At 47.9% G+C, this 26,913-nt stretch overlaps 1 protein-coding gene across 1 annotated transcript; it reads left to right on the forward strand.

The window, feature by feature from the left end:
• The first annotated feature begins 16,615 nt into the window (after window positions 1–16,615).
• Window positions 16,616–18,295, forward strand: LOC144160706 (uncharacterized). The gene has a single exon (XM_077691904.1). The coding sequence runs from the start codon at window positions 16,616–16,618 to the stop codon at window positions 18,293–18,295; it is 1,680 nt and encodes a 559-aa protein (XP_077548030.1).
• The last annotated feature ends 8,618 nt before the right edge of the window (window positions 18,296–26,913 follow it).

The following is a 26,913-nucleotide window of genomic DNA, read 5'->3' on the forward strand; positions in this document are numbered from 1 at the left end:
TTCAGTTTTACCTTAAATTTTGCGCTTTTTCACTAACTGTCTGCCTTCATCACACATATGACACCAGAATATGTTGCTGAATTTTCGCCAAATCCACTTTTACACAGGCAGCAGTGGCTTCAAGCCCTCATTATATGTAAAAATCACTTCATCACGATTGCACACTAACCGACCCACAGGACAGAGAATGCAGGGTTGGCCCAGACCAGTTAGAAATTAATCAGTTATGATAGCTTGGCGGCTGCCGCTTTTTAAAAGGTGGGGGCCTCTTGGATAGATATATTTTTTGGGCGTACTACCGTTTGATTGTTGTTGTCACCTTGTTGATTCATTCTAGCCCCCTTATTTTCTTTATATTGCCAGTCGACATTACATAATGTAAAGCTGATTCTGTTGGTTTATACTTCCTGCACTTATTGTTGGCGCTGCACATGTATCCGTGCAAGCCCTTTTGAGGAATTCTTCATGCAAAGAACACAGAAACAAGACAGAAAACAGACTTCGACACAGCACCGAAACAGCAATGTGTCAATCTATTTTTTTTTGTCTGGTTCCTGTGTCAGTTACCTGAAGAATGTAAAGAGAGCAAATAACCGACAGTCCAAAAGTTTTGCAAAAAACCTAGCACCTCTTATTCAATGACACCACTTGGGTGTTGGTGGTTTAGTTTTTCGTACAGCAAGACTTAGTTTGGCCAAGTCCTGTTCCTCCCCACTGACCAACTTTCACCAACACATCAGAGTTCTCCACAACTAATATGTACATGTAGATCGACATTATGTTCATGTAGTGAGGTGTAGGTAAAAAGCTCGGCCGATCCTCGGAAAGGATGCTGCCGTACGTGCTTAGGCAGGGCAAAAAAGAAACCCAGCAAAACAGGCTACGTGGCACAGATATCCCGGAGACGTCAGAAATCGACATTCCAGATGTCCAGGAGACGTACCAACGGGGTCGAAATTACATATATTCAACGTTGCTACTACAAAAAACTCATGCAAATCACACGAAGGATAACATAGAATGGACCTGTCATGGTACGTTCATACACTGTTTACGCGACGTTACCTTAGCGGTGCAGCTTACGGACATGTTAGTGGTGCACATGCAAGATGTACATATATATGTCTGTTCTACATTGTTTTGTTGTCTTTGGCACAAGCATTAGTTTGTTATATTCATGTCTAGTGTACGTTCGTATGATATTGTTGAGATGAGCCCGTATGCTTGAAATTTACAGTGTTTATACATTATTCTGGAGCTTGGCCAGCCCCCTTTCAAAGGTTTCCTACGTGTAGTGGCATTTATACTTCATATACATGTCTTGCTAGCTATTCAAAACTGTTTGCTGTACTTCGTACCTGGTTCATAGATTAATTTGTTTCCATTTCTGAAGTGGTGCATACTGCATGAAGTCTCATATGTGAAGTAACAAGCTTACCACACACTCTTGCAGACGCACACGAAGCACAGCTCCACACAAGAACAAGTGGCCTGGAAAACAAGTGGCTCTAAGTAACTGTAAACCAGTCCTGATCAGCACAAGCGCCCTTGACACTAAGGCAAGCACAGTAGCGTCATCGAATTGTACCACACAGCACTGCTGTACAGGCAATCTGCAAGTAAACTATCAAAGAAAAAATTAAAAATTAAACTAATTAAAATGACGGTCTTGCCAACCTAGCTGCGTTTAGGTGAAGCTGGGTAGTAAGAAAGCTTTGAAAGTACACGTAAAACAAAAAAAAGTTCCCGTAAAACAGTTTATCTCGAAATCCAAATTATGTAATATGCCTTCGTAACACAACCACTTTGATTCCTATCTGCCCTGGCCCACAGGGTACACATTGTATAAATACAGTAATAGTACAAATATTGAGAGGACCTTGTGGGACTGGTGCAGGAGGACGTTTATTAGGAAGCGTTGCAACCGTCGCGGACCCAGAACCAGCCTCTGATTACGATGATCTTCCCAAGAAGGGAATTGATCGAATGGTGATGAGAATGATTATGAGGGGAAGAAGATGAAGCACAGGAGGTTGCCCACAATGTACGACCCGGTCACTGTAAATAGAACGCGATGCTCAGAACGTTCTCACAATTTCCCCCTCCGTGTGAAGGCGGCCTCCTGGCCGCGGTACATCAAGAGGAGCGACGCACGAAAGGCTTGAGTCGTGAGACGTGCACTATTTCCGTGCCGCGGTAGCGACGATCCACAGGAGCACTGCACGGAGCGACGCGGTAGTTCACGGGCGAAGTTTCTTCTAATATGATGTACGGGCCTGTGAAGCGGTGAAGACATTTTTAGCAGAGCCCAGGTTTGCGTGTGGGCGTCCACAGTAGCACCTCGTCACCAGGACGGAAGAGGACGGTGCGGTGACTGGCGTCGTAGCGGTCCTTGCGATCGCGTTGGCTGGCTGCCGTGTTGAGACTAGCAAGCCGACGGCAGTAGTTGAGGCGGGAGATGAACTCCTCGTGTAACAAGCTGGAGCTATACACAGGAGCACTTAAGACACTGGCGTCCAGCATGAATGAGGGATCGCGGCCGTAGACGAGCAAGAAGGGAGAGTAACCGGTAGTCTTTTGTACTGCAGTGTTGTATGCAAAAGTAACGAATGGCAGAATAGCGTCCCAGTTGGTGTGATCAGGCCGAATGTACAAAGAAATCATTTCTGAAAGAGTTCGGTGGAAACGTTCAGTGAGACCGTTCGTCTGCGGATGGTAAGCGGAAGTGGTCTTATGAACTGTGTTTGCAGTACGGAGAACTTCTTCAACAGTGCTGGACAAAAACGCCTTACCGCGATCGCTCAAAAGAACACGGGGCGCGCCATGGCGCAACACTATGGCACGCAAGAAGAAGTCTGCGACCTCGGCTGCACAGCCAGAGTGAATGGGCGCTGTTTCGGCGTAACGGGTTAAATGGTCTACGGCTGTTACAATCCACCGAAAGCCGGCAGCCGTGCAAGGCAAAGGTCCGTAGAGATCAATGCAAAACATTGTGGAAGGGCTGCGAAGGGCAAGGGAGCGGCTGTAGAAGTCCGGCAGGCGGAGATGTGGGCTTTTTCCGCTGCTGGCAAGATGGGCATGAAGCGATGTACCGGGCAACTTAGGTGGAGAGGCCAGGCCAGAAGAAACGAGAGCGGACGCGGTCGTAAGTTTTGTGGAAGCCGAGGTGACCCGCTGAAGCATCGTCATGAAGGGCTTTTAATATCTGCTGTCGAATAGCGCGCGGTACAACGGGGACCCATCTGTTGCCCGACGAGTGGTGGTTTGAATGGTACAAAATACCATACAAAAACCGAAAGTGCTGAAGCTGCCGACGCGCCCGACTCTTCGGTGGTTGCATTGTGCCGGTAAGCCGGTCGATTATCGTGTGGCAATATGTGTCTGCTCGTTGAAGAGTAGGCAAATGAGACAGGCCGTCATTAAATGCTGTGTGGTTGACGGGTACGATAGGGAGGGTGGTAGGAAGTGACGATGACGCGGAAGTCGTAGACGACTCAAGAGGGCACCGCGAAAGTGCGTCCGCGTCGAGGTGCTTTTTCCCGGACTTGTAAGTGACGGTAAAATCATACTCCTGAAGTCGGAGAACCCAGCGTCTGAGACTCCCAGATAAATTTTTCAGTGTCTGCAACCAGCATAACGCATGGTGGTCAGTCACTACTGTGAAGTGGCGTCCGTAAAGGTATGGTCGAAATTTCTGAACGGCCCAAACCACAGCGAGACACTCCTGCTCAGTGATGGTGTGATTTTTCTCAGATGTACTTAGGGAACGACTGGCGTAAGAAATAACGCGCTCTCGATCTTTGCCATCCGACTGCAGTAGAACAGCGCCAAGGCCGTGGTCACCGGCGTCCGTGTGCAGAATTACAGGTCTGGACTCGTTAAAACGGCAGAGCACCGGCCCAGAGGTCAGCGCGGCCTTCAGCTGTTGGAAAGCTGCTTCACAATTGTCTGTTCAGAAGAAGGAAGCTCCAGAGTTAAGGAGTGCGTTGAGGGGCGAAGCTATGGAAGCGAAATTCTGGACAAAACGCCGAAAGTAAGACGCCAGACCAAGAAAGCTACGCAGAGATTTATGCTGCTGGGGCCGTGGGAAGTTAACCACAGCAGAAATCTTGTCTGGGTGGGGTAGAATCCCGTCGTGGCTGACGACGTGTCCGAGCACCTCATCCAGCCATTTTAAGTGTTCAGAAAAGGTTGAAGAAAATATAACGATATCATCGAGATAACACAGGCACGTTTTCCATTTAAGACCCTGGAGAACAGTACCTATCATGCGCTCGAAAGTTGCGGAGCGTTACATAGCCCGAAGGGCATCACATTAAACTCATATAGTCCATCAGGGGTGGCAAACGCTGTCTTTTCTTTATCCGCCTCATGCATTGGAATCTGCCAATAACCAGATCGAAGGTCGATACTAGAAAAATATTCCGCTCCTTGTAAACAGTCCAAGGCATCATCGATGCGAGGCATCGGATAAACATCCTTTCGTGTTATTGGATTCAGTGCTAGGTAATCAATACAAAATCGAACGGATCCGTCTTTTTTTTGCACTAAGAGAACAGGAGATGACCAAGGACTGTTTGATGGACGAATAATTTTGCGCTGGAGCATGTCGGCGACGTTTTCATTAATGACTTTTCGCTCAGAAGAAGAGACGCGGTATGGTCGGCGGCGAATAATCTGTGAACCGTCTGTTTCAATTCGATGAGTGGTTACGGATGTTTGACCGAGTGTGGTACTCTGAGAATCGAATAACGACTTGTGCCTTTGTAGGAGGTCCAGCAAAGAATTGGCTTGGTCTGGAGAGAGGTCGGAGCTGAAAGGGGCAGATAAAGCAAGGCGCGGCGGGTCAGAGGGCGAATTCGAAACTGACGAAATACAGCAGAGGGGAACAATAAAAAAAGCTTCAGACTGAACAGTGGTAGCGATATTAGTGCCTTGCCGTAAGAGGATTGCCTCAGGGCTAGTGTTCATGGCAACGAGCGCGGCAGATCCTTGCGTAAAGCGCACAAGACGGGTGGCTATTACAATACCTCGTGGGAGAAGCCGAGAGCAGGGCACAATAAGCACGTCACCATCAGAATACTTTCCACCATAAACAAAAATTGTCGTCTCATATCCAGGGCTCAGAATGTAATCTGCACTAGCCACCAAACACTGCTCTTGGACATCCGAACTTTCTATACGGTCTGTAGCAGTGATTTCAATGTCCGGGCACTGGCAGGAGATGACAGCGCTGGCGGATGAGAGAAAGTCCCACCTTAAAATGAGTTCGTGAGTGCAACTGGACAAGACCGCGCACCGGACGTGGTGTCGAATTCCCTCATTCAATATACCTACTGTACAGTATCCGGATGGTCCGAACACAACTTGGTTAGCACCGCACAAAGTAGATCCAGTACAAGGGGTTCTCACTTTCCTGAGCCGCGAACACAAATTTTCACTAATGACTGATATTCTGGCTCCAGTGTCTATGAGGGCATCAACATCAAATCGTTCAACGTGTACGTGCATTGTATTCCACGGTTGTGATGAAGGAGTTCTTGGCTTTTCGTCGAATGCAGTTTCCTCTCCAAAAACTGCGGGCTCTAGTTTTCCTGATGGTGGCCCAAAGCGTTGGACGCGGGGCGAAGAGGTGATAAAGAGCGGCGATATGGTGAGGGCGATCGTCGCCGGGAAGAACAGTCCCGCTTAGGCGTATCAACAGGGGCTGGAGGTGGAGAGGAGCGGCGAGGCGGTGAAACAGGAGCGTTGTACCGAGTGCCATAAGAATAGCTGAGGTCGCGTTCAAATGGTGCATACCTTCGTCGCTCATCCTGCTGACGTCGGCTGCAGAAACGGGCAATGTGTCCCCTAATCCCGCAGTAGTAACAGACAGGACGATCGTTCGAGAAAGCCGGGCGGCGGGGTCGCATGTGGGTGTAGTAATAGTCCCGGGACGTAGGCGCTGGAGAGATCGCCGTCAAATGCTCATGAGCCAGCGGAATTTCTTGGGGAAAGGGTGGCTTTGAGGCGATTGCCGAATACGACAGAACGGGAGTCGTAGGAAGAGGAGACGAGGTTGCCAACAGACTCGTCATGGATGCCAACTCCTCCTTGACAAGGTCGCGCAGCTGAGGTCCATCCTTCAGAAAGGGATCACGTGGAAGGGTAGGCTGGTCATGTAGCTGCAGCTCTTCGCGGATGATTTCGCGAATTATAGCCCGCAATTCCATGTCCCCATGCGGTTGAGGAGCCCGAGCCTCCTGTGGCAAGCGAATTGACTGCAGTTCATCTAGTCGTTGACACGTTTCGCGTACATCGCTAAAGCTTTTAGGATGCTGAACCACCAATGCATTGAATGCAAATGCAGAGATTCCTTAGAGAAGGGGGCGTACCTTGTCGGCCTCTGGCATGCTTTCGTCAACGCGGCGACACAGGGCAACGACGTCCTAGATGTATGAGGCATACGTCTCCTCAGCGTGCTGAATACGACCAGACAGCTTCCTTTTCGCCACGTCGGAACGATGGGCTGGAGAGCCGAAGGGCTTACGCAGCTTCTGGGCAAAGCTGGCCCAGTCATCAATGTTGGCTTGATTGTTGAAATACCATGTTTCTGCCGCTTCTTTTAGGGAAAAAGATACGTTCTGGAGCTTAGCTGTATCGTCCCAGCGGTTGAATGCACGGACCCGAACATAGGTGTCAAGCCAGTCATCTACGCCCTCGCCGCGGAGCCCGTAGAAAAACGGTGGGTCACGCTTGGGGGTGGTCACTGCAAACGCCGGAGGCGCAGCAGAAGCGCCAGTGGGGTTGCTCCCGGCTTCACGCTGCATGGCTTGTGCCAGTAAACGGCGACCGGAAAGAGCTCCAGGGGTGCGATCAGAAAGCGTAGAGGACAGGATCGAGGTCGACCTGGACCACTTGAGAGGACCTTGAGGGACAGGTGCTGGAGGACGCTTATTAGGAAGCGTTGCAACCGTCGCGGACCCAGAACCAGCCTCTGATGACGATGATCTTCCCAAGAAGGGAATTGATCGAATGGTGATAAGAATGATTATGAGGGGAAGAAGATAAAGCACAGGAGGTTGCCCACAATATAGGACGCGGTCACTGTAAATAGGACGCGATGCTCAGCCCTTCCCCTCTGGGAAGAAGGATGGCCAGCAAAGATGCGGTGCCGATCCTGAACGTAACCTTTGACTGGGTCGTAGTCCAAGGGGTGCACGAAGCAAAACACGTTTGTTTGGAACTTGCGATTGAGCATTGTTCCTGTTCAATCAACTGCAAGCACTTTTCACGAACTAGAGTTTTGTTCGTGTGTACAAGCATGGGGCTGTCCGTTTCCCTCCCGTAGAATCCCTTATGTAATGACAGCGGGAAAGAATTCCACAATATTTACAACTTCACTGTGAACCATGCAATTTTAAGACGCAATTCGCGGTCCCTTCCCGAGACGCACTTCCCGCCGCCGCCGCAGAGGCTCACCGTCGAGATAACCCACGAGTGAGTGCAGCCCTAGCGCACGGCCGCCATCAGGAGTGAGTGGTGAACTTCGAGTGACGCAACCGGTCGTGCGAACCTGAAGCGTATGATGTGGAACGCGCTCATGCGGTCCCGGCCAGTTATTACTGAGCGATGAGCGACGCAACTGGTGGAACTGCGTCATCTGCCGCGGTTGCAAAACAACCTTCCCGAGTAACTGCGCCGAAATATCGCAAAAGGGGATATCGTAATCACCAGCCAGTTTTTAAACGAAATATATGCCGTCTTGTATTAAAATATGAAGGCCCTAGGACCTGCTTAATTTTATGATTTCTTACATGCGTAGCATTTCTTAGGCTCGCCAAGTCCTCCTTCCATAGGCGTCCGCAGGTCATGACGTCACGTCGAGGCGCAGGTGCGCGCCTCTCCCCCGTACCCTCCTCGCTCTCAACAACAGCTGCGGCGGTGCGGCAGGAGCGCGTCTGCGCGCGCATGCGCTGTAGCTTCCCCGTGCGCCTCGTCGCTCTCAACAACAGCTGCGGCGGTGCGGGGGGAACACGTCTGCGCGCGCATGCGCAGTAGTTACCCCGTGCGCTCCGTCGCGCTCAGAAGCAACAGCGGCAGGTGTACACGTGATAGCGGCGTGCTAGCGGCGTGACAACTGCGTGACAACAGCGTGGTGGGGGGCGGGGAAAGGTCGCGCGCTTGTGTACGGAAGTGAGCGCATGCGCGTCTCTCCCCCGTACTCCTCTCCCTGGACAGTGCGCGCAGTGTATATAAGCAGTGTATATAAACGACCATAAAGCAGTCGTTCTCTCCGCCCAATACAACGACAGCACCAAGGAATAAAAGAAAATAATGATGACAATAGCTTCACCTGTCCTTCCTGTGTCCTAAAATCGCGAAACATTAAATAAGAATAATAAAGACGAAAGAAATAATTAAGCATTCCAAACCCTCCCCACATCCAAACGGTAACCACAAACTACCCCATTACCCAACTTTCACGCAATACAACCACCCCTATCCCACGCATTTCCTCGAGTTCCCCCGTGGGAAGATGCGGGCGGGTGGCTTTTTTCCATGCCCTGGGGGTGTGGCGAGCAGTTTTACGATTCCGGTGATTTGAGTGGGCTCCGAAACGTGGCGTTACGCTCGCTAGCGATTCACAGAAAGTGATAAGATTTCGGAACAAAAGAAAAGACGGGGAACATGGAAATGGTTAAATATTAGTCACAACTAGACAGCAAACACGACTACGTAATTCACACCAAGTGATACGCTCAAAGAACAATAAAACAACATAAAAACGCATGGAAGCACGGAAAATATTCTATGGTGGTTCAATGGTGCATGCCTCCGCTATCAGCTATGCTAGGGACTCTTGAACAGTTTATATTCTTCGTTGTGGTGCCAGAAACTGCCAAAATAGTTGCAGACCAGATTGGTTGAAATATGAGTAACAAGTTTATGGCCCAAACGCGGAAAGAAATTGGATACCTCTTCTATCAATAAAAACTAAGAAGCCGCAGGATGTCGACAAAGGTGATATTTGCAGAAATTGTGAAGGACAATAAAAATTTGGGCTCTATACACTGTCTGGGGAAGGAATTTGATGTCCGTAACAGACGAATATATCTAGTTACACACAATGCAAGATGCCACTCGCAGGTAGAAAAAGCTTGCTTCTCCTTTCCCAAACCAGGGAAATCCTGCGCCAAGTTTACCGTCAACAGCAGCTTGAGCAGGCGCCTTGGGCAGACTGATGCAGTACCACCTCCCTTGCATGCCACTTCTTAAATGGAGACTTGGGTACAGGAAAATCTGTGTTGTAATTACAGTTTTTAGAACTGGTATAACAATGAATGGCCGCCTACCCTTGTCCCTGAAAAGACTGTATTACACCTGCATCCTACCGGTACACAGCCATGTGGCAGAAACTTCCAAGGTCTCTAAAATGGTCTCATTTAAATTAGGACGCTCTATCAGGCAATAGAACACTAGATGATGGGTGGAACATTAGGGGACCGTAAGAGGGCGGAGTGGATATGATTTATAGTCAGCATTGGCATTACTCAGGCAACCGTAAATAACTATGATGGCAAATGTAGGGTACCACTATTTATAACAACTATATTTTGTCAATTGGGACTGTGAGGTCATTTTAGCCCAGCTGCAAGCTCAATCTGAACTTGCAAAATATTTTTCTGTGTCTATCCTAACGGCTTGGTAGATTGAAGTGGCAATATGTACACCGTTAAAGACATGCGCGCAAAATGTTGCTAAAGAAACATGCAGAAACCTGGACAGGGTCACTGCCGGGGACGTATACATCCTGCTGAATGGCGATGTGGGGTAGTTGGTATATTGCATCATAAACGTTCAAAAATCACATCACTAAAAAACCCGTCCTGTTGTCCTGTTCGCTTCTCCTGTTAAGCCTACATTTTTAGTTGAAGTATACGTTGTACGGCAGTAAGCATGAAAGTAGTGGAAGAACTTTTTACTGCCAAATCCCATTCAAATCTTGTCTTCCGTTATTAATAACTCTATGGCAAATTTCCAATTGTCTCTGTATTCGAATTGCCGAGGTTAGAATTCGATTGCAGTCAGTTGTTTAGGCAGGCTTTCATTAAATTAGGTGCATTTTGTTTATGTTCTTTCAGTGAGCATTACGTTTAAACAACCGCCGTGTGACGGTGGTGGCTGCGGCATTGCCTAATAAGCGCTGGGAATGACACCAAAATAAAAGACCCCCACTCACTTTAACCACTACGGCACTTATGATACCCTGACCCCAGCAAGCTGAATATTTTTCCAATTGAACTGTGCATCAATGCACAGTTGATGAGGCCACATAAGAACACTTACATCACAACTCCTACAATGCAGTTTGAGGGTGGGATCATGAGACGGCATTGGCTTGCACCAGGAGCTAAATGGGAAAACAAGTTAACAAATCTGTCTCAGCGATGAAGCACATGCAAAATATGATGACTTGGGTGGCATTTAGGCAACAAACATGACTGGCTGACGGAATAATCAGGACACAAACAACATGCACGTGAAGTAAAACATGATACATGCAATCTGGAATTGATACTGGTTCAATTTTACGGCATACCGCAGGCTTTGTTTGTTACATAGGTGGGATGACTTGTCTGTACAGCTTGCTATTCGTGGCAGGTCTTCCCCAAGTAAAAGTTGGCAGTCCGTCTTGTTATGAGTTTGGTGCTGCATTTGCAATTCAGCGCTTGACATAAAAAAGACACCAACCTGTGCCAAAACAAGGTTGCTACACTCAGCAGAACGGTATGATAAAAATAAAAATATCACATTTGCATTTTGCACAATTGCATTGCATATGCTTAAAATGCTTAAGCACTTAGAGTGAGTGTACATCATCACCAGCCAATGTACGCCCACTACAGGGCAAAGACCTCTCCCATTGATTGTCAATTGCGACCAATTTACCGCGCAAACTTCTTGATCTCATCTGCCCATCTAACCTAATTTCTTCCGCCCCCTGACACGCTTGCCTTCTCTAGAGATGCAGTTCTTTACCCTTAATGTCCAACGATTATCCCTCCTCCGCATTACATGCCCTGCCCACTTCGTGCCTCAATAAAACTAGGTTGCAGTTCAGGGCTTTGTCCTATCATCTCTTCGTGCAATGTTCTCGTCTATGTGCGCTGTTAATCCATTGAAGATCACGTCACCAATAACCGTTTTTTTAGGCACGCTTCACAAGAGTTTGTAGTTCGGATGGTTGGTACACAACTTCGAGAGAAGGCTGAAGCCAACGGAGTGGAAGGGGCGGAACCTAAAGAAACAAAGCGCAAGTGTTTATCTGCTTATCGCTCCATACCGTCTGGAATGCCAGCGGTTTATTTCGAAGGCACGTTTCAAACAAAGCCAGCTACAAAGTACAACTTATATGCCTTTTCACAGATATGCTGGCAAAACTAATAAAGCGTGAAATTTCATTAGTAATGACGTTGAGATGCACAATACTCACGAGGGGAAGTCGATGCACAAGGTCGCAGCGGCAACGGTGTAAATAGCGTATCATCGGTGACAACTATCGTCGCGCTTTTGACTCGCTGAGCTCTCGCAGGTGAATTGAGTTTACAACAGAATTCACACGGCTGCCCACAGTCTTCATTCATTCACAGTTGTAACAGTAGGCATTTCAATTAATTTCGAAGCTCTCACCCTGCCACACTGTAAACTGAACTGCGAAGAAAAAGTGAAAACTACTGGTCGCTTCGAAGGTCATGCCCAGTAGATTGGATTGGCTCATGTGACCTGGCTTTATAGCACCGTCGTTATTTTGCGATCTCAAAACAACACATCAAACAATAAACTTTGAAACATTTCAAACTGCAGCGTTAGTACACATTTTGTGTGTTTTATTGCATTTTTTATCTTAACAACGCAGAATTCATGCCCACTTTGGGATTTGCTGGTATAATGAAACAGACAGGGCTAATGGCTCTGATACAAATAAAAATAGATTGTTGGCCGCAAGCCTAAAACCCTAAATAAAATTTGTTCTTTATAAAAAAAATTCGGAATAAAAAAATTAATGATAATTTATCTGCCTCAATCTTGCATTGTCAATTCGGGTTGTCCAACATACGCAATTGGTGCGAAATTCAAACAGAATCAAAACCTCGCAGGTTGTATGATATCTTAACACTTTATGTGTGTTTAAGATTAAATAGAAGATATAACGCATAAAGCTAACGTCTTACTTTATGAACCAATACTAGGCACCTCCATTTACAATCCCAGCAGCGTATGAAGACTTGCGAATGATCCCGACTGCAACACACGTTTTTATTACAGCAAAGCTGTAAATGGCTAGGATCCTGCCGATCGTCTCCTGTCCCAGAGCGATGTAGACAGGAATCGCTAGCGAGCGTAGCCCCACGTCGCGGAGCCCACTCAAGTCCACGGAATCGTAAAACTCTGCGCCACACCCCCGGTGCATGGAGTCTGACGCTGTGTCGGAGCCGCTTGATAGCCGTTCCACTTGGCTCGTGAAGAGCCGTGCTGAGCAGTGACTGGACAGATCTGGACTTTCAGGTAATAAGCAGGAACAATGCTCAATCGCAAATTACAAACAAACGTGTTGCTTCGTGCATCCCTTCGACTACGAGGGGCACGTGCCAGCACGTGCATGGAACAGTTGCCTGTTCGGTGGGCTCCGCAAATTTTTCCTTTCTGTGGCCAAAATTCAATTTGGACGCCGAAAATTGTGGCGTCAGCGTCTTCGCGAAGCTCAGCGGTACAAGCGGATACCACTCTTATCAAGGTGGGCCCATTTTTGAGCAAGCTCTGAGTGACTGAATAATTCACCGGCTGCCGCGCCACTAAGCCTAGCGGCGAGCATGCTGCCACTAGCGAAGACCGGGGCCTCCCCGGCGGTAGCGGCGTCCAAGACGCCGCTACCGCCGGGGATACGACCCTGTCTCAATGCAAGTCGTATGCATGGACACCGCCCCACACGAGGACTGTCCACCATCCGAGGAAGAATATTTAGAAGACATGATTCGCATATGGCGGCGCAAACACAGTTCGAAATCTCCCAAGGGCAACGACGCTCCTGGCCAACAACAGACGGCGGCTCGCTCTGGTCATGCTCCTCAAGGGGGTGTGGCTAGCAAGTCCTCCACCCACAGATCCAGCAAGCCCCAGTGGCGACCGAAGCACACGCCCCACATTGGGCGCGACGAACTCATCGTGGTTCTCAAGCCGAGCACAACGCTGGATTTGAAGGCAACTTTTGCTCCAGGCCAAGTCGGATCCGCAGTGCGCAATCTCCTACGCGAATAGGGGAACGTGGAACTGTCTGTGTGGCCGGTGTGGGAACAAAATGTGATAGTGTGTGGACTCAACTCAGAGCCTGCCGCCCGACGACTGCTCGGTGATGTCACGCTGACAATCGACGGTCGCCAGCTCCCCTTCCGGGGACATGCCACAACCGCAGGCGACGTCTGCAAAGGGGTCATCACCATCGATCCCAATGACACGTCGGCCTTTCTCAAACCCAAGCTGCGACGGAAAAATGGCGAAATTCTTTCCGTGAGAATACTTCGCAGCAGCAACGTCGCTGTGGTCATCTTCGAGGGAAATTTGACCCCCGCCAAATCTACTGCAACGACCAGGGCATCCCGGTGAGATTGTACAAGAAAACGATCCCCGCCTGTCATCGTTGCGACACGGTGGGACACAGGGCGGATATCTGCTCGTAACCCAAGCCGGGACGCTGCGACCAATGCAGCTGCGAGGTGGCTACCACTCCCGAGGGCCCTGTCGAACACAAATGCACTCCCCGTTGCCTCATCTGCTGGGGCGAACATCTCACCTGCACCTCTGGATGTAACGGCAAATACCGGAAACCGATCAAGCCGGGAACCTCACCAACCACCGACAAACGGAAAGACGACTTCAAGAAAATTCAAGCAAGCAAGGGAAGCCACAAGACTTCGACCCCAGTGTCGGGCAGACCTGCTCCGGTCAAGAACAACACCAGATCGGGGACCGTGGCAAGGACGCAGATTTTCAGCGCCGAGGACTTTCCAACCCTGCCAAATGCCCCAAACGAGGTGAGCGATTGGGTTAGGGCTGCCTCCCGGCCTCTCTGTTCCCCTTCCCTCCTCACAACCCCAACCGAAGTAGCCCTCCAGCGACAAAATGCGGAGCTAAGGCGCCAGAGCGAAATTCTTGCGAACGAAATTCAAGAGCTAGAAACGAGGCTAGCTGGGCTCACTGAGTCCCAAACAACAGCTGGGACTTCGGAGCCAATGCAGCAGTCCGAGCCATCAGAGCGGGATGAGAGCGCCTCGGTCGCGTCTGGGGTGTCTAGCGCTTCCCGATGCTCAGACTGCACATTTGTACAACGTGTGCCACATGTTGAACAGCGGCTGACAAAACTTGAACGCACCATAGAGGAACTGCCAAAGAAAATTCTAGAAGGAGTAAGGGCATCCTTTGCAGAGCTCTCGCAGCAGGACCTTTCGCAAATAATTCTAGCGGTAACTGACTCCGTCATGGACACAGTTCAGGATTGGGTCAGCACACAACTCAGAGACAATTGCTCCCGCTCAAGATCCCCGCGTTCGGATTCGCATAGGCGTAAGGTGGTGCCTCGCCCGGCCACAGGTTTGCAGGAATTCAGTTCGGCCACTACCCCTATGGAAGCACTGGTGCCTCCGTTAGAGACACCGTGAATCCAGGGAGGAGGCCATGTTTCTTAAATCTCAATAATCTTCAATCATGGCTAACCGACCGCAGCGGAAAGCCCGAAGCAAAATTCCAGATGAGAAATTCGTGATCATACAATGAAACTGTAGAGGATTTCGAAATAGGAAAAAAAGGTCGCATCTCCAAATATATCTCCAGTCCATCGGCCCCGCACCAGCTATTGTGGCTCTTCAAGAGCCTGGAGCAGATGGTAAACTTCCAGGGTATAGCTCATTCCAGGGGAGCCCTACGACTTTCATCCTGGTCAACAAGGCGTATACGGCGCTCCAAGTCGATCTAAGTCTGGAAACCGAACAGGAATACAGCATGGTAAAGGTCCTTCCACTTAGACGTCGTGATTCTCCAATACATGTACTGAACATTTACAGCCCCCCGCACAAGCCCCGCATAACTTTTAACGAAGTTTTCTATCGAGCACCTAAATCGGCCAACAAAGCACCCCTCGTGATAGTTGGGGATTTTAACGCCCCGAGCCTTCATTGGGGGCATCACTTCGAGCAGGCCAAGGGACGCAAGTTAGCGGAGTTAATCTCCACGCTTCGACTTACGCTGCTCATGGACCCGGCATGTCCCACGCGTATGGGAAACTCCGTAACTCGCGACACGTGTCCTGACCTATCCCTAGTTAAAAATAGTAGAGACGCTACTTGGGAAAACCTGGAGGAGACACTCGGTAGCGATCACTGCCTCCTTAGGATCACCCTCTTGGCGAAGGCTGCTAGAAGAAAGTGGGGCCAGGCCAAATTAACCAACTGGCATGAATTTAGGCAGCAAGAAGTTCCACCTGTTCTCCTCACAGGCAGCTATACGGAGTGGGCGAAACAGATCACCGCCTTACAACAGCAACACGTTGCAACAATTCAGGCCACCGAAAAGAACCCAACTGTGGACAACCATCTGAGGCATATATGGGAGGCACGCCGGAGCCTTACTAAAAGATGGAACAGAAACTTTATCGCAAGCTTCGAGCCCGCATCAGTGAATTGACTGAAAAAGCGGCAGAATAAGCTGTCCAACTTAGCGACGCAAATTGGATAGAGAAATGCAATTCAGCTGCGCGTCAAATGGGATCCAAGGGAACATGGCGCCTTTTTCGCAGTCTCATTGACCCAACTCAGACGAGAGTGGAAACACAACGTCAACGCCGAAGAGCCCTACACGGGTACCAAGGTACGACGACCCAACTCGCGGATAATGTCACAAATATCTCTGCCGCACCGAAGACCCCAATGGACCTCAGTATCAATACGCAGGCAAGCATAACCCAGACATGGATGCCCCCTTTACACTACAAGATCTTCGGGCAGCTTTAGCTAAGATGCGCCGAGGTACGGCCCCAGGAAGAGACCGTAAAACAGTCCAACAATTGGCGAACCTCTCGGACTCGGCCTACTTGCAACTGTTAGATTACATAAATGAAATCTGGGACGGCCGTCCACTCCCCCCAGAATGGAAGACCTCCTCGGTCACCTTTATACCCAAAGCAGGAAAAATTGTTAATATTGATAATCTAAGGCCAATTTCGCTTACCTCATGCGCGGGTAAGCTCATGGAGGCGATGCTCCGGGATCGTCTCTCTCCACACATTGAGTCCACGGGCCTCTTTGCTGACACTATGTTCGGGTTCCGCCCACATATGTCAGCACAGGACGTCCTTCTCCAGCTACCCCGCGACGTAATTCGGCCAACTACAATGCGACAAAACGATAAAGCCATCCTTGCCCTAGATCTGAAGGGTGCATTTGACAACGTCCGGCACAGCAGCATACTAGAAAACTTAAGTAGAACGGATTGTGCTCAGAAAGCCTTCGCGTACGTCAGAGATTTCCTCTCCAAACGTCAAGTATTCCTGAGGATCGAGGATGAGGAGTACGGTCCATATTACATGGGCACAAGGGGTACTCCACAAGGAGCGGTCCTATCGCCGCTACTCTTTAACATCGCTATGATGCAGCTGCCGCACAAATTAGCTCGGGTAGAGGGTATACAACATGCCCTTTACGCCGATGACATAACAATCTGGAGCACAGAAGGCAGCCTTGGGGAAATGCAGGACCGCCTTCAAAGGGCTGCCAGCATTGTCGAAAGCTATGCTAATGACTGCGGCCTCCAATGTGCCCCAACAAAATCGGACCTTTTGCACATTAAACCCAATCCTAACGAGAACACCACAAGGCTTTGCATCTCTTTAACAGGTGGTTCTATCAGAGAAGTGGAAGAAATTAGGATCCTGGGCCTGCTCATTCCCAACAAACGTAGTCCAGAGACCACCATTGCCAAACTGAAGCGAACAGGGGAACAGGTCGGACGGATGATACAACGCGTATCCAACAAGCGTGGCGGGTTACGGGGCAGGGACGCACTCCGGCTCGCCCATGCCTTTGTAACCAGTAGGATCCTCTTCTCCGTACCCTACCTCCGTACGAACAAACAACACGAGAACAGCATTGGCGTCATCATTAGGAAGGCCACAAAACGAGCCCTTGACCTCCCGGTGGCTACCTCCAACACCAGGTTATCGGCCCTGGGAGTGCTCAATTCGTATCAAGAGCTGAAAGAGGCTCATCTCACAAATCAGTACACTAAACTCGCACAAACGGCGTCCGGGCGCCACTTGCTTAATCGCCTACAAATCAAACATGAGTGCATCCCAGAGGAGACGGGAAAACCCCCAGAGTTGTGGCGGCACAGGCTCTGGGTGCATCCACTTCCACGTAACATGGAAAATCACACTCACGAAGGCAGGAGGGAAGCACGCGCTAAGACCCTGGAAAGGAAATACGGAAATGGGCGAGGTGTGTTCTACGTTGATGTGGCAGGACCGTCGCCTCTAGGGTTCTTTACTGCCGCTGGAATTCACAGGGACCAGCAAGTCAATGCGCTCTCCTACCGGGCTCCTTACTCCACGCAACCCGAGGCGATTGCCATAGCGCTCGCCGCCTCGGACCCGAAGTCAAGGACAATAATCACGGACTCTCGCCGAGCCTGTGAAAGCTATTTAGCGGGCACGGTACCACCCTTGGCCTACAGAATTTTAAAACGAGTGGTGCGGTTCGTAGACCCCGCACCTAAAGAAATTGTGTGGTCTCCAGGGCATCAGGGTCTGAGAGGTAACGAGGCCGCGTACGCGGCTGCCCGAGCGCTTACACACCGGGCGCCTCACCCATGCTCTCCCGGCTCGGAGATTAGCAAACCACTTCTGCGGTTTAGAGAAATCGTAAAACATTACTGCGATAACCGCCGGCTTTACCCAGCCCCTGCAAAGGGTCTGAGCAAGGCCGATGAGCGAATACTGCGGCGCCTGCAGGCGAACATATTTATGTGCCCTGCAGAAGCAAAGCATTTCGACCCTAAAACCGATGGGCGGTGTCTGCACTGTGGGGAGGTGTCCGACACCTTCCACATGGTGTGGGCATGCCAGCGCAACCCTGCGTTATCCCCTAACCCTTCCCCTACCCGAGAGGCATGGGAGGCATCCGTGCTCAATTGCTCGGGGCTGGAGTCTCAAAGGGCTCTAGTTCGACGGGCGAGAGTGGCGGCCTTGACCAATGGGGTCCCGCAATAGGGACTGCACCTTTGCGGAGGGCCACATGCCCTAACTCTCTTTTATTCTGATCAAAAATAAAGTTTCACTCCTACTGCTCCTCCTTCGACTACGACCCAGTCAAACCTCACATTGAAGCTCGGCACCGCAGTTTGCTGGCCGTTCTTCATCACAGAGTGGAAGGGAACTGAATTTTTAAAGGAAGTGCGCTAGCTTCATGATCGACCCCATTTGTTTTAAGAATTTCTGAAACACACGTGTATGATGCTTAAGACTGTAATATTTTCTACTGACTTTTATGGTGCAAAAGAACAAAAGGTGTAAGAATTTGGTGAAACACACATGGACGCTCCTATATTTTTGTGGCAACAGAGGCTTTTACTATGAAATAGCTGAGCCCAATGCAGGGAGTGCATGCCGTCTTGACATCACTTACCATGAAATGTTTTGTTCACCTCTTTAATATGAGACCACTCCAGCTTGTCTCGCAAAATATTTTAATATTTGAACCAAGCTGAACAGTGGTGCACAGTTATAAAACTTGAACACTCACACGCAAGAATTTAAAAAAGAATGAGCTTTTTAGAGTTCTGGTATTAATTGTAATGCTCCAGAAGTGGGATAGCAAAGCTGAGGACTAAAATTAACATCATCGAATCATAAATGCTTTGAAGTTACAAAATCGTAAAGTAACTGCCAACGTTGAAATTCTGCTAATTTTTTTAATTCTGCGAAGCGTTTTTTAAACAGGGTATTTCGCCTGTCTTCGCGCCCGTATGTTCGTCTGGGTGTTGCTAGAAATGCTTTCGAAACATGGAAAAACGTCGTTTTTACAGAAAAACCATGATAGACTATAAACATGCCGGTTAATAGTTCTTACTAAAATTTTGCATCTTTTCACTGCCGGGCTGTTGACAAGCTCTTGGTTTGAAGACAAAAAATACCAACAAAATGCCGAGCGCACGGCATCATACAGGCTTTTGGGGGCTTCCACCACGTGAGGGGTTCACAAAAAATAATATACTTAGGGCAGAAAATACAAGCGCATGAGAGCGAGAATCACGTGAGAGCGCCCGGCATCATCCAACTTGTCCTTCTAGAACACACTGCCCAGCGTTTGTGACATGATCTCTCGCGTGATGTTCTACACACCAGGTCACATACGCTCGCGTCGGACGTTGGCAGCACCGAATAGCTCGCGCTGCAGACGCCGAGTTCGCGAGCTGCACGGTCCACCTTGTTAAATATGATTAAGCCAACAGACGAAACGATCTCAGCCGGCCACTCATGAAGAGCTTTCAGGAGCAAGTTAGGAAATTCATGTCAAGGTGCAACAGCCGGGTCTCCGACGTAGGGAGAGAAAGAAAGAGAAGTCACTTTATTTTTCAAGTAAGTTGGGTAGGAACGCGTGGTGGCTGCCGGCCGAAGGCTGGTGGTGGCAGTGGTGGCTTGGTCAACCAGAAGAGGCTGCGCCAGCTGTTGCGAGCAGCCGAGCACGTCGTCCCGCTGCTAGACGCTAGAGATGGCGTGGAATGGGTTAAAAGGTGAGGCCCACATGCCGTGGCTTAGTGCGTCTAGGGAGTCACACAGGAGACAGTTGGGCGCAGGGAACTGAAATAGTAGGTCTTGAGGAGGAGGGGTCGAACGGCGAGGAAGTTGGTCTGAAGGAGTCGCCATAAGGGGCTTCTAGGCGTTGGTGAGGGGTGTGTGGGCCGTGGGAAAAGGCGGCGGGAAAGGCGATAATGGTCCGTGGCTTCTTAGTACCAAAGCAGACGATCGCGTGCCGACCGAGCACTGTGTTACAGAGCCGTAATGAGCCCAGCGCGGCTCTCGTGCTGCTTTGTGGGCCGCCTCTGTGCCTCCCACCCCAGTGGAAGCCGGGGTCTAGACAATGTCGACTGGTTGACTATGGGGATTTTGGATAATTTTGAGCGCCGTACCCGAAACGTTACCACGAATGATGTTTGGAATGGCTGTCTTCCAATGCGGGAATATAAGGCGTAGTGGCAGCCTGGTGATGCAGGCAGGGCTATTGCTGCCTCTTCCGCTGTCGCAGGGTAAGATGTCCGTACGGTGACGGAAGTGACCGGGGGCAGCCAGCAAGCTGTCCTGTTCCTCCAGCTTTTACCCAAAAGTACAAGCTGGGGAAATTGTTTTGTTCCCATATGTGGCTGAAAAGTGTCGCCAGCGAATTATCAGACCAGCATTTGCATTTTCATTACGATGGTAGAACAAGCAAGTGAAATGGCGGTTCTGCGGAATGAAACCTCCAATGACCATCAAATTTTGTTCAGGCATATGTTGAGTCTTATTTATTTATTAAGTCCTCCGTATTTATATTTCCGTAAAAGCAATATTGGTGGATTACCAAGCTCGCGGAAAATTTCTTGGTGCAAAACCCATGCAAAACACATACGAAATCCTTCGGTAACTTCAAACAGTACTCCTTCAGAGAGTTTGAAAATACAGTATAGCAGATATGCCTAAAATAAATGTAACTGCAATAGGCATGTACGAAGTAGAAACTGACATACCAGAAACATCTGTACAACGTCAGCGAAATATGTCTACTGCAGGGACATAGACGTTTAGATCTTTTTGGGACATCGCACAGATGTTAGTGGTTTGCTTGGAAGTACCAGTACCAGTTCAGGCAAGGCGGTGACGAAACGCTGCCCCTCGCTACCATGTATAAACAAAGCGCAATGTGGCAAACATACAATGCTCAGGCTATGAGGGTTCACCTCATTTCTAGTGACAAACATAAAGGCATCTACTGTAATTCCGTGCAGCACAACAAGTGCTTTTTTAAACAATGCAAGTTTAAGATATTTTAGTAGCCATACTTACGAATTTCGCTACCTGAAACACATTTTTCAACTGTTAAAAGTTGCAGGCTTCTTACGTTTCCTTTTACCGCATAAAAATTCCTGGTTTAACTAACGGCTCTTGCTTCGAATGGGCAGCATCTTTTTCCATCTTGTTGAAATACTTCCTACAGTTCCATACAGTGCTGGGTTATTTTGCGCGGAAGTTGGATGTACCCAGCTTCTACACGATGCAGGCGAATCTCGCTCAGACGCAGGTGCAGTACCTGACTATGCACAAATTCATGACGCAGTTCAAGATGTGTAAATAAATGTGAACTGATTTTTACGATGTGTAAGAAATGCATTTTGCTGGTAGAGTTTATTCTGTTAAGACTTGTGGTACTGGACCTTTTGCGTTCAAAGAGAATTGCTGTCATATGCTGTCATAGAGAATTCATATTATGTATCTCATTACATTTGGGGGCACATACATTTATTTTTTCAACGGGGCATGCTATATTTAATTACCATTGTAATTGTGATTAGTCGCACAGTGAGAATTTGAGGCAAGACTTTGTACATTTGGAAAATGTGTCCAGATATTAGTGGAAATTATTCATTGCCAGGCAACACGGTAACAACTACTTGCAGTATATTACTAAAGCTAACATGAAGTTGGCACAACATTTTCTCATAATAAATTTCTGAGTCTCAAAACTGCCTAAAATCCGCCGTAAGAAGATTTATGTTTTTGCATCTGCACAATATTCTACCGACTTACACGCCATAACTAACAAAGCGTATTTAAGAAACAAAACAGTGAAATAGTAGGAATTGAAATTTTATTTATTTTGACCATGAATACGAATGATTTTGATATATAGTCCTGAACTTTTAAATGCACAACGGAACAATAATTCGGTTGCTTACAATGACTGGCTGTGTTTTCATAGATATAAGGAAATATTGGCGTATCGTATGTTTTTAACATAGGGTTTGGCACTTTTTAAGGTAAAATAATTTAGAAGACACACAAAAAGTTTTTATTCTCTAAATAAAAGCCCAAATTTTTATATTAGGAGACTAACAGTTCATGCAGAAGCTGACTACTAAAGCCTTCGCGAAAAAAATGCATGGCATCAATGTACGCATAATGAAAAAAAAGCGGGTAATATTGCCAAGAATATGTCAGCAGTACGGCAACTTGTTCAATAAAAATCTCTGAAACCATTACCATCGTTTAAATACTAATTTATTTGCCTCAAAAAGCTGCTGGGTACAAAACGGCACCGGCCGCAGGGGGGGGGGGGTGCTGGAAAGCAAATAAACCGGACAACGCGGGTTGTAATACAGGTGTTTCGAAATACGACACGAATCTGAAACACCGTAACAATAAGGATCAACGTTACGCTTATTAATTTTTAAAATACACATTAGAACATCACGAGACTCCAAAAGTTGGTGTGAGAGATTGTTCCAATTGGTTCTTGTGCACGCAAAAAGAGTGTCTAAAATTACAGTATTGGCAGATTACTCAATGCTTTCCAAGTCTCGAAACTCCGGCAGAAGTTTGTTGGAGCCAAAAAAGCTGCCGCGAGGGTCGCCGCTGTCAGGAAAGGGGTATTCCGAATATGGAAATGGCCGGACTCGACGCTCCTTCTCCCGAGATACCTTTACGGCTTTCGGGAAAACGGGTAGGGGCTTGGGATTTTTTCTGATGCCTAGTTGGGTGCTGACCGAACGAGGGCAGCACCACCGCACCTCGACGTCCTCGTCGCCGCCTCCCTGCGAAAAGCGAGATCGAGGCAGCTTGAGTGTCGACTACATAACCAGTGAGCTTTCGCGGTTGCATTTCCTCATGAAATGGGGCAGTTCGTGTAACTGATATGGCCCACATTTGTTTTGCTCTGGTACATACGATATATACGCAAGACAGTTGTTTACGCAGTGAGCTCAGAGCAAAAGTTGTTCGCGTATATACTTTATTTGCTTGTAGCATTCCTGCCTTGAGGCGCACTGTGCGCATAAAGTTTTATTTTAGGCCCAGCTTTAATCAATTTTGCGAAAGACGCCTATCCCATATGACTATACCTGAATAAAAGCAACACGCTCCACAAGAACTGCCTAATGTAGTCGTGTAAAACGGAAAAATTACACCAAGAACGAGAAAGGACGAAAGGGCAAGTGCTACTTCCAAATAGCATTTATTCGTAGGTGAGGGATGGGGGTTCAATTCTCAGTCACGGTGGCTGCTTTTCTGATACAGGCAAAAAGCGAGAATGACTGTGTGATATTTCGGTGGACGTTTCGGATACCCAGGTGGTCAAAATTAATCCGGAGCTTTTACTGCGCTGCACCTAATCGCTTGTGTAGTGTTAGTGCAATTAACCAATAATAAATCAGTCAGAATGTTTTTTGTAAAATGCTCTATATTACATAAAAAGTGCACACATCAGCGAAAAAAACCTTCCGCTGCGTAATTACCATCTGTTAGGCGGCAAAATGCCAAATGTTCTGACACAGCTCTTGTTCTCAAGTACAGATAACTATGCAACAACCGACAACTGTGTGATATAAAATAAAATAAAATAAAATAGAAACAAGGCAGAGAAAGCAGGGTGCGCCCATTTAAAATTATTCACGTAAAGATACGCAAAATATTTTGCCGATGATCCCAATGACGACATACTTATGCGAGTGTGACCAACGCAAGACCTGTTAAAACGACCCAATGGTTCCTCTTGAAAGCTGGTTTTTCTGCTTTGCTATTCCTTCAGCCACATTAAAGAGAGGCGTGCATTCGCGTTTCCGACAATGTGCACTGAGTAGCAGTGTGTATATAAAATATATATATTCAATGTGAGCGGTGTTCCTACCCCGCTGTGGGAGTTTTTCCTTATGATTTCTCAGAACTTGGTGGAGCCTGGGTATTTATATACAGCTTGGCAATTACACTAGAGAAATTGTAAACCCGATTGATTAGTTAGAGCAGTTTAACGAAGAGGCTTCAACTTACCAAATAATGCCAGCTTGTTTGAGAGCAACAGCACTACCATGCAGCGGTCACTATGTGGATGTAGCCATTTTATACACAACAAGAAAGCCATCTCTCCAGATTGGCGTCCATATTCAGGACATGTTTTTATGGTGCCACCAGATTTTTTTGCAGCTATGGGTGCTGGCCAGCGTTAATACGGTAAATGCAGGCACCTTACGGGACAACACTTCCTGCTCATCGCAATATGTGCAACCAAGCGCGTTACACGTCAGAAATGGTCACAGATGTGTCTGTAACCGGCACTGCGGCGCACACACTGCGTCTATAAAACCGCTTTGCGGCGGCGGAGAAACAGTGGTGTAGCAGCGCCACCCCGAACTTTCGGCGGCAGGCAGCAAGACGCCCCAATTCAACGGCCGTAAGGGAAGCGCGGAGGAGGAGAGTCGAGTCCGACCGTGGTCCGGGTCTCCCATGCACAGAGGGCACTGCTGACGCAACTGCCATTGACGCGGTGGTTAAAAGCGCAGAGAGAAGTTTACTATCACTAGAGTGACCATGAAACAGTATACTCAAGCGGCAGAGGGGGGGGGGCATTTGTGGACGTCCAAAGACAGAGGTTGAGGTTGGGAGAACCCATCTTGACGCGAGCGGTTGTTTATTAAACAACAACACTCTGAACTACACCCCTACTTCAGGGAAATGTAACAGCCTGGTTCACAGGTCAATTTGCTCCATTATTTTTGAAGTTGCCGCATCAGGTCCTTTCTGGGTATACTTTGCAAACAATTGAATTTTGATTAAGAGCTCATCCCGCCACACTTTGTGTGCAAAGTGCTTCACACGTATGTAAGTAACAGTCGCAAAACTAGCACTGCTAGTAATGGTGACAAAAGGTTGCTGTACACGCTGACTTTCCAATGAAAAAATAAACTCGCTGAACTAGAGCAGTCGTTCCAGCAAAACACGTTGCTAGCTCGTGAGCGTGTCAAATATCCCCTCAGGGTACTTCCTGCTCAATTCAAAGATTTGCACAGCTCTCTCAGAGACCGAAATACCTGAAAGTTCAAATATACCACCTTGGTTTTAATGTTTTGCTTGACAATGGTGCACTGGCGGAAATAACGCTTCTTCGAAGTCGTTTTCGGCAGCAAACTTGAAAGCGTTCTTCACACAGAAGAGAGCTGAATTGTACACTGCATGTAAATATTTTAACCTACTGAATGACGTAATTTTAAATAATGCTTGTAACGGGCGGGCACAGTTTAAATTTGGTCACTTTGCCTGGAACCAGTTTTTAAAATATGGAGCCCGGCGTAAACGGGTCTTATTGTTTCTTGGGACAAAAAGAAGGGACGGAATATGCGCGCCTCAAAAACGGGACTGTCGGGGCCAAATTGGGACATCTGTCACTGACACTTCGTTTGACATACAGTGAGGTGTTTCCCTCTCTATAGTATCGGGGGTAATTGTCGCATTCGTTCATGCGAGGCACTAGTGCGTACTGCTTGGAAGGGTGGCACTCTCTAAGAGGTCAATAGTGGGGCAGAAATAAATAAACAACGCGTTCCGCCAGGTAGGGGATCGGAAACTGCCTTCGTGTCTTGGGTTTAAAATCCAAGTGACGAAGGCAGTTTCTGATCCGTTATGGGTCTATAGTCTCGCCACGACGGCGGAGGTGGGGGTAAACGAAATGAGCTCCTGTTGCTTATGAGCGCACCGTGTGGAAAATTGTTACATTTTTTTGGTGTTTAGCACAATTTCAGTGCGCGTCATGTTAACGATCCTTTAGAAAGACCACAACAGTGTCGATGGCAAGCTATCACAGTTGCTTTTAGTTGGTCGGTTTTTTTTCTGTGTTGTGCTTGTGTCTTGAAATTTATGTGAGAGAGTGTGGATCACGTCATCATTTGTGAACAAACATTCGGTGAATGTTCCGGCCAATCAAAAGCCTACAGTTTTTAGTAGGACGTCCTCACTTTTTGTTTGGACATCCCATTTGAGTCATGGTCTTTGTGTAACAAAACGGAAGTGTTTGGTGTTTTTGGGGTTGATCCAAAAAGCGGTGACGCCGGGCGAACATTGTGAGGTAAATATGTTTATTGGGTGCATTTAAGTTCTTCGTTTTCTTGTAAACTGTGTATGTTCGTTAATCGGTAAATTCCAACTTGTATCCAAATGTCGTCAATGAACAGTGGTTAACCTCAGGGCCTGCACAGCATGTGTACTTGATTTCTGGACCACGAAATGTATTGTCTTTATTTCTTTATTTTTTATTTATTTTCATTTGTTTGTTTCTTTGTCATTTATTTATTTTTTGTTTATTTTTTGTTTATTTACTTAAATTTTTGTATATGTATTTATTTGTTTATTTAATTATTCATTTTTTTATTTAAAGAATTTTTCTACAGTGGTGAGTCATTCCGGGTGATGGACTGGGTATATGATTATCGGCATTAAAGGAAGGATAATGAAAAGTTGCAAAAATATGTACATACCTACAAAAAAGGACAGCGATCGAGGAAGGCGAAACATTTTCTGAACCACCACATTTCAGAGGTCGTATTTGCAGTGGCAATAATGGACGCTTAGCAGAGAAAAGTATTCCTAGCCAGGATAATCAAGGTTCTTTTGCGGAAAGCGGCATCTTTGTATTGCTTGGTCCAAGCAGAGGCCGGGGTGCCTTGTGACGCTGACGGAAGGTCTCTTTAAGTGCAGGCTATGATTACGCGTTTGAGATGGCAAAGCGAGGGTAGGTCTTGGTCGGTTTGGTTATGGTCCGTGCGGCGTCATTCGTAAGGAAAGAAATGATACAGGCAAGGCATGCCGCTGGG

This window comes from Haemaphysalis longicornis, unplaced genomic scaffold (assembly GCF_048455015.1).
Source record: "Haemaphysalis longicornis isolate Haplotype H1 unplaced genomic scaffold, Haemaphysalis longicornis Haplotype H1 scaffold_11, whole genome shotgun sequence".
NCBI lineage: Eukaryota > Metazoa > Arthropoda > Arachnida > Ixodida > Ixodidae > Haemaphysalis > Haemaphysalis longicornis.

Bases quoted from the DNA above. Each gene is read 5' to 3' on its own strand.
- LOC144160706 (XM_077691904.1), top strand. From the start codon at position 16,616: ATGGGCACAAGGGGTACTCCACAAGGAGCGGTCCTATCGCCGCTACTC.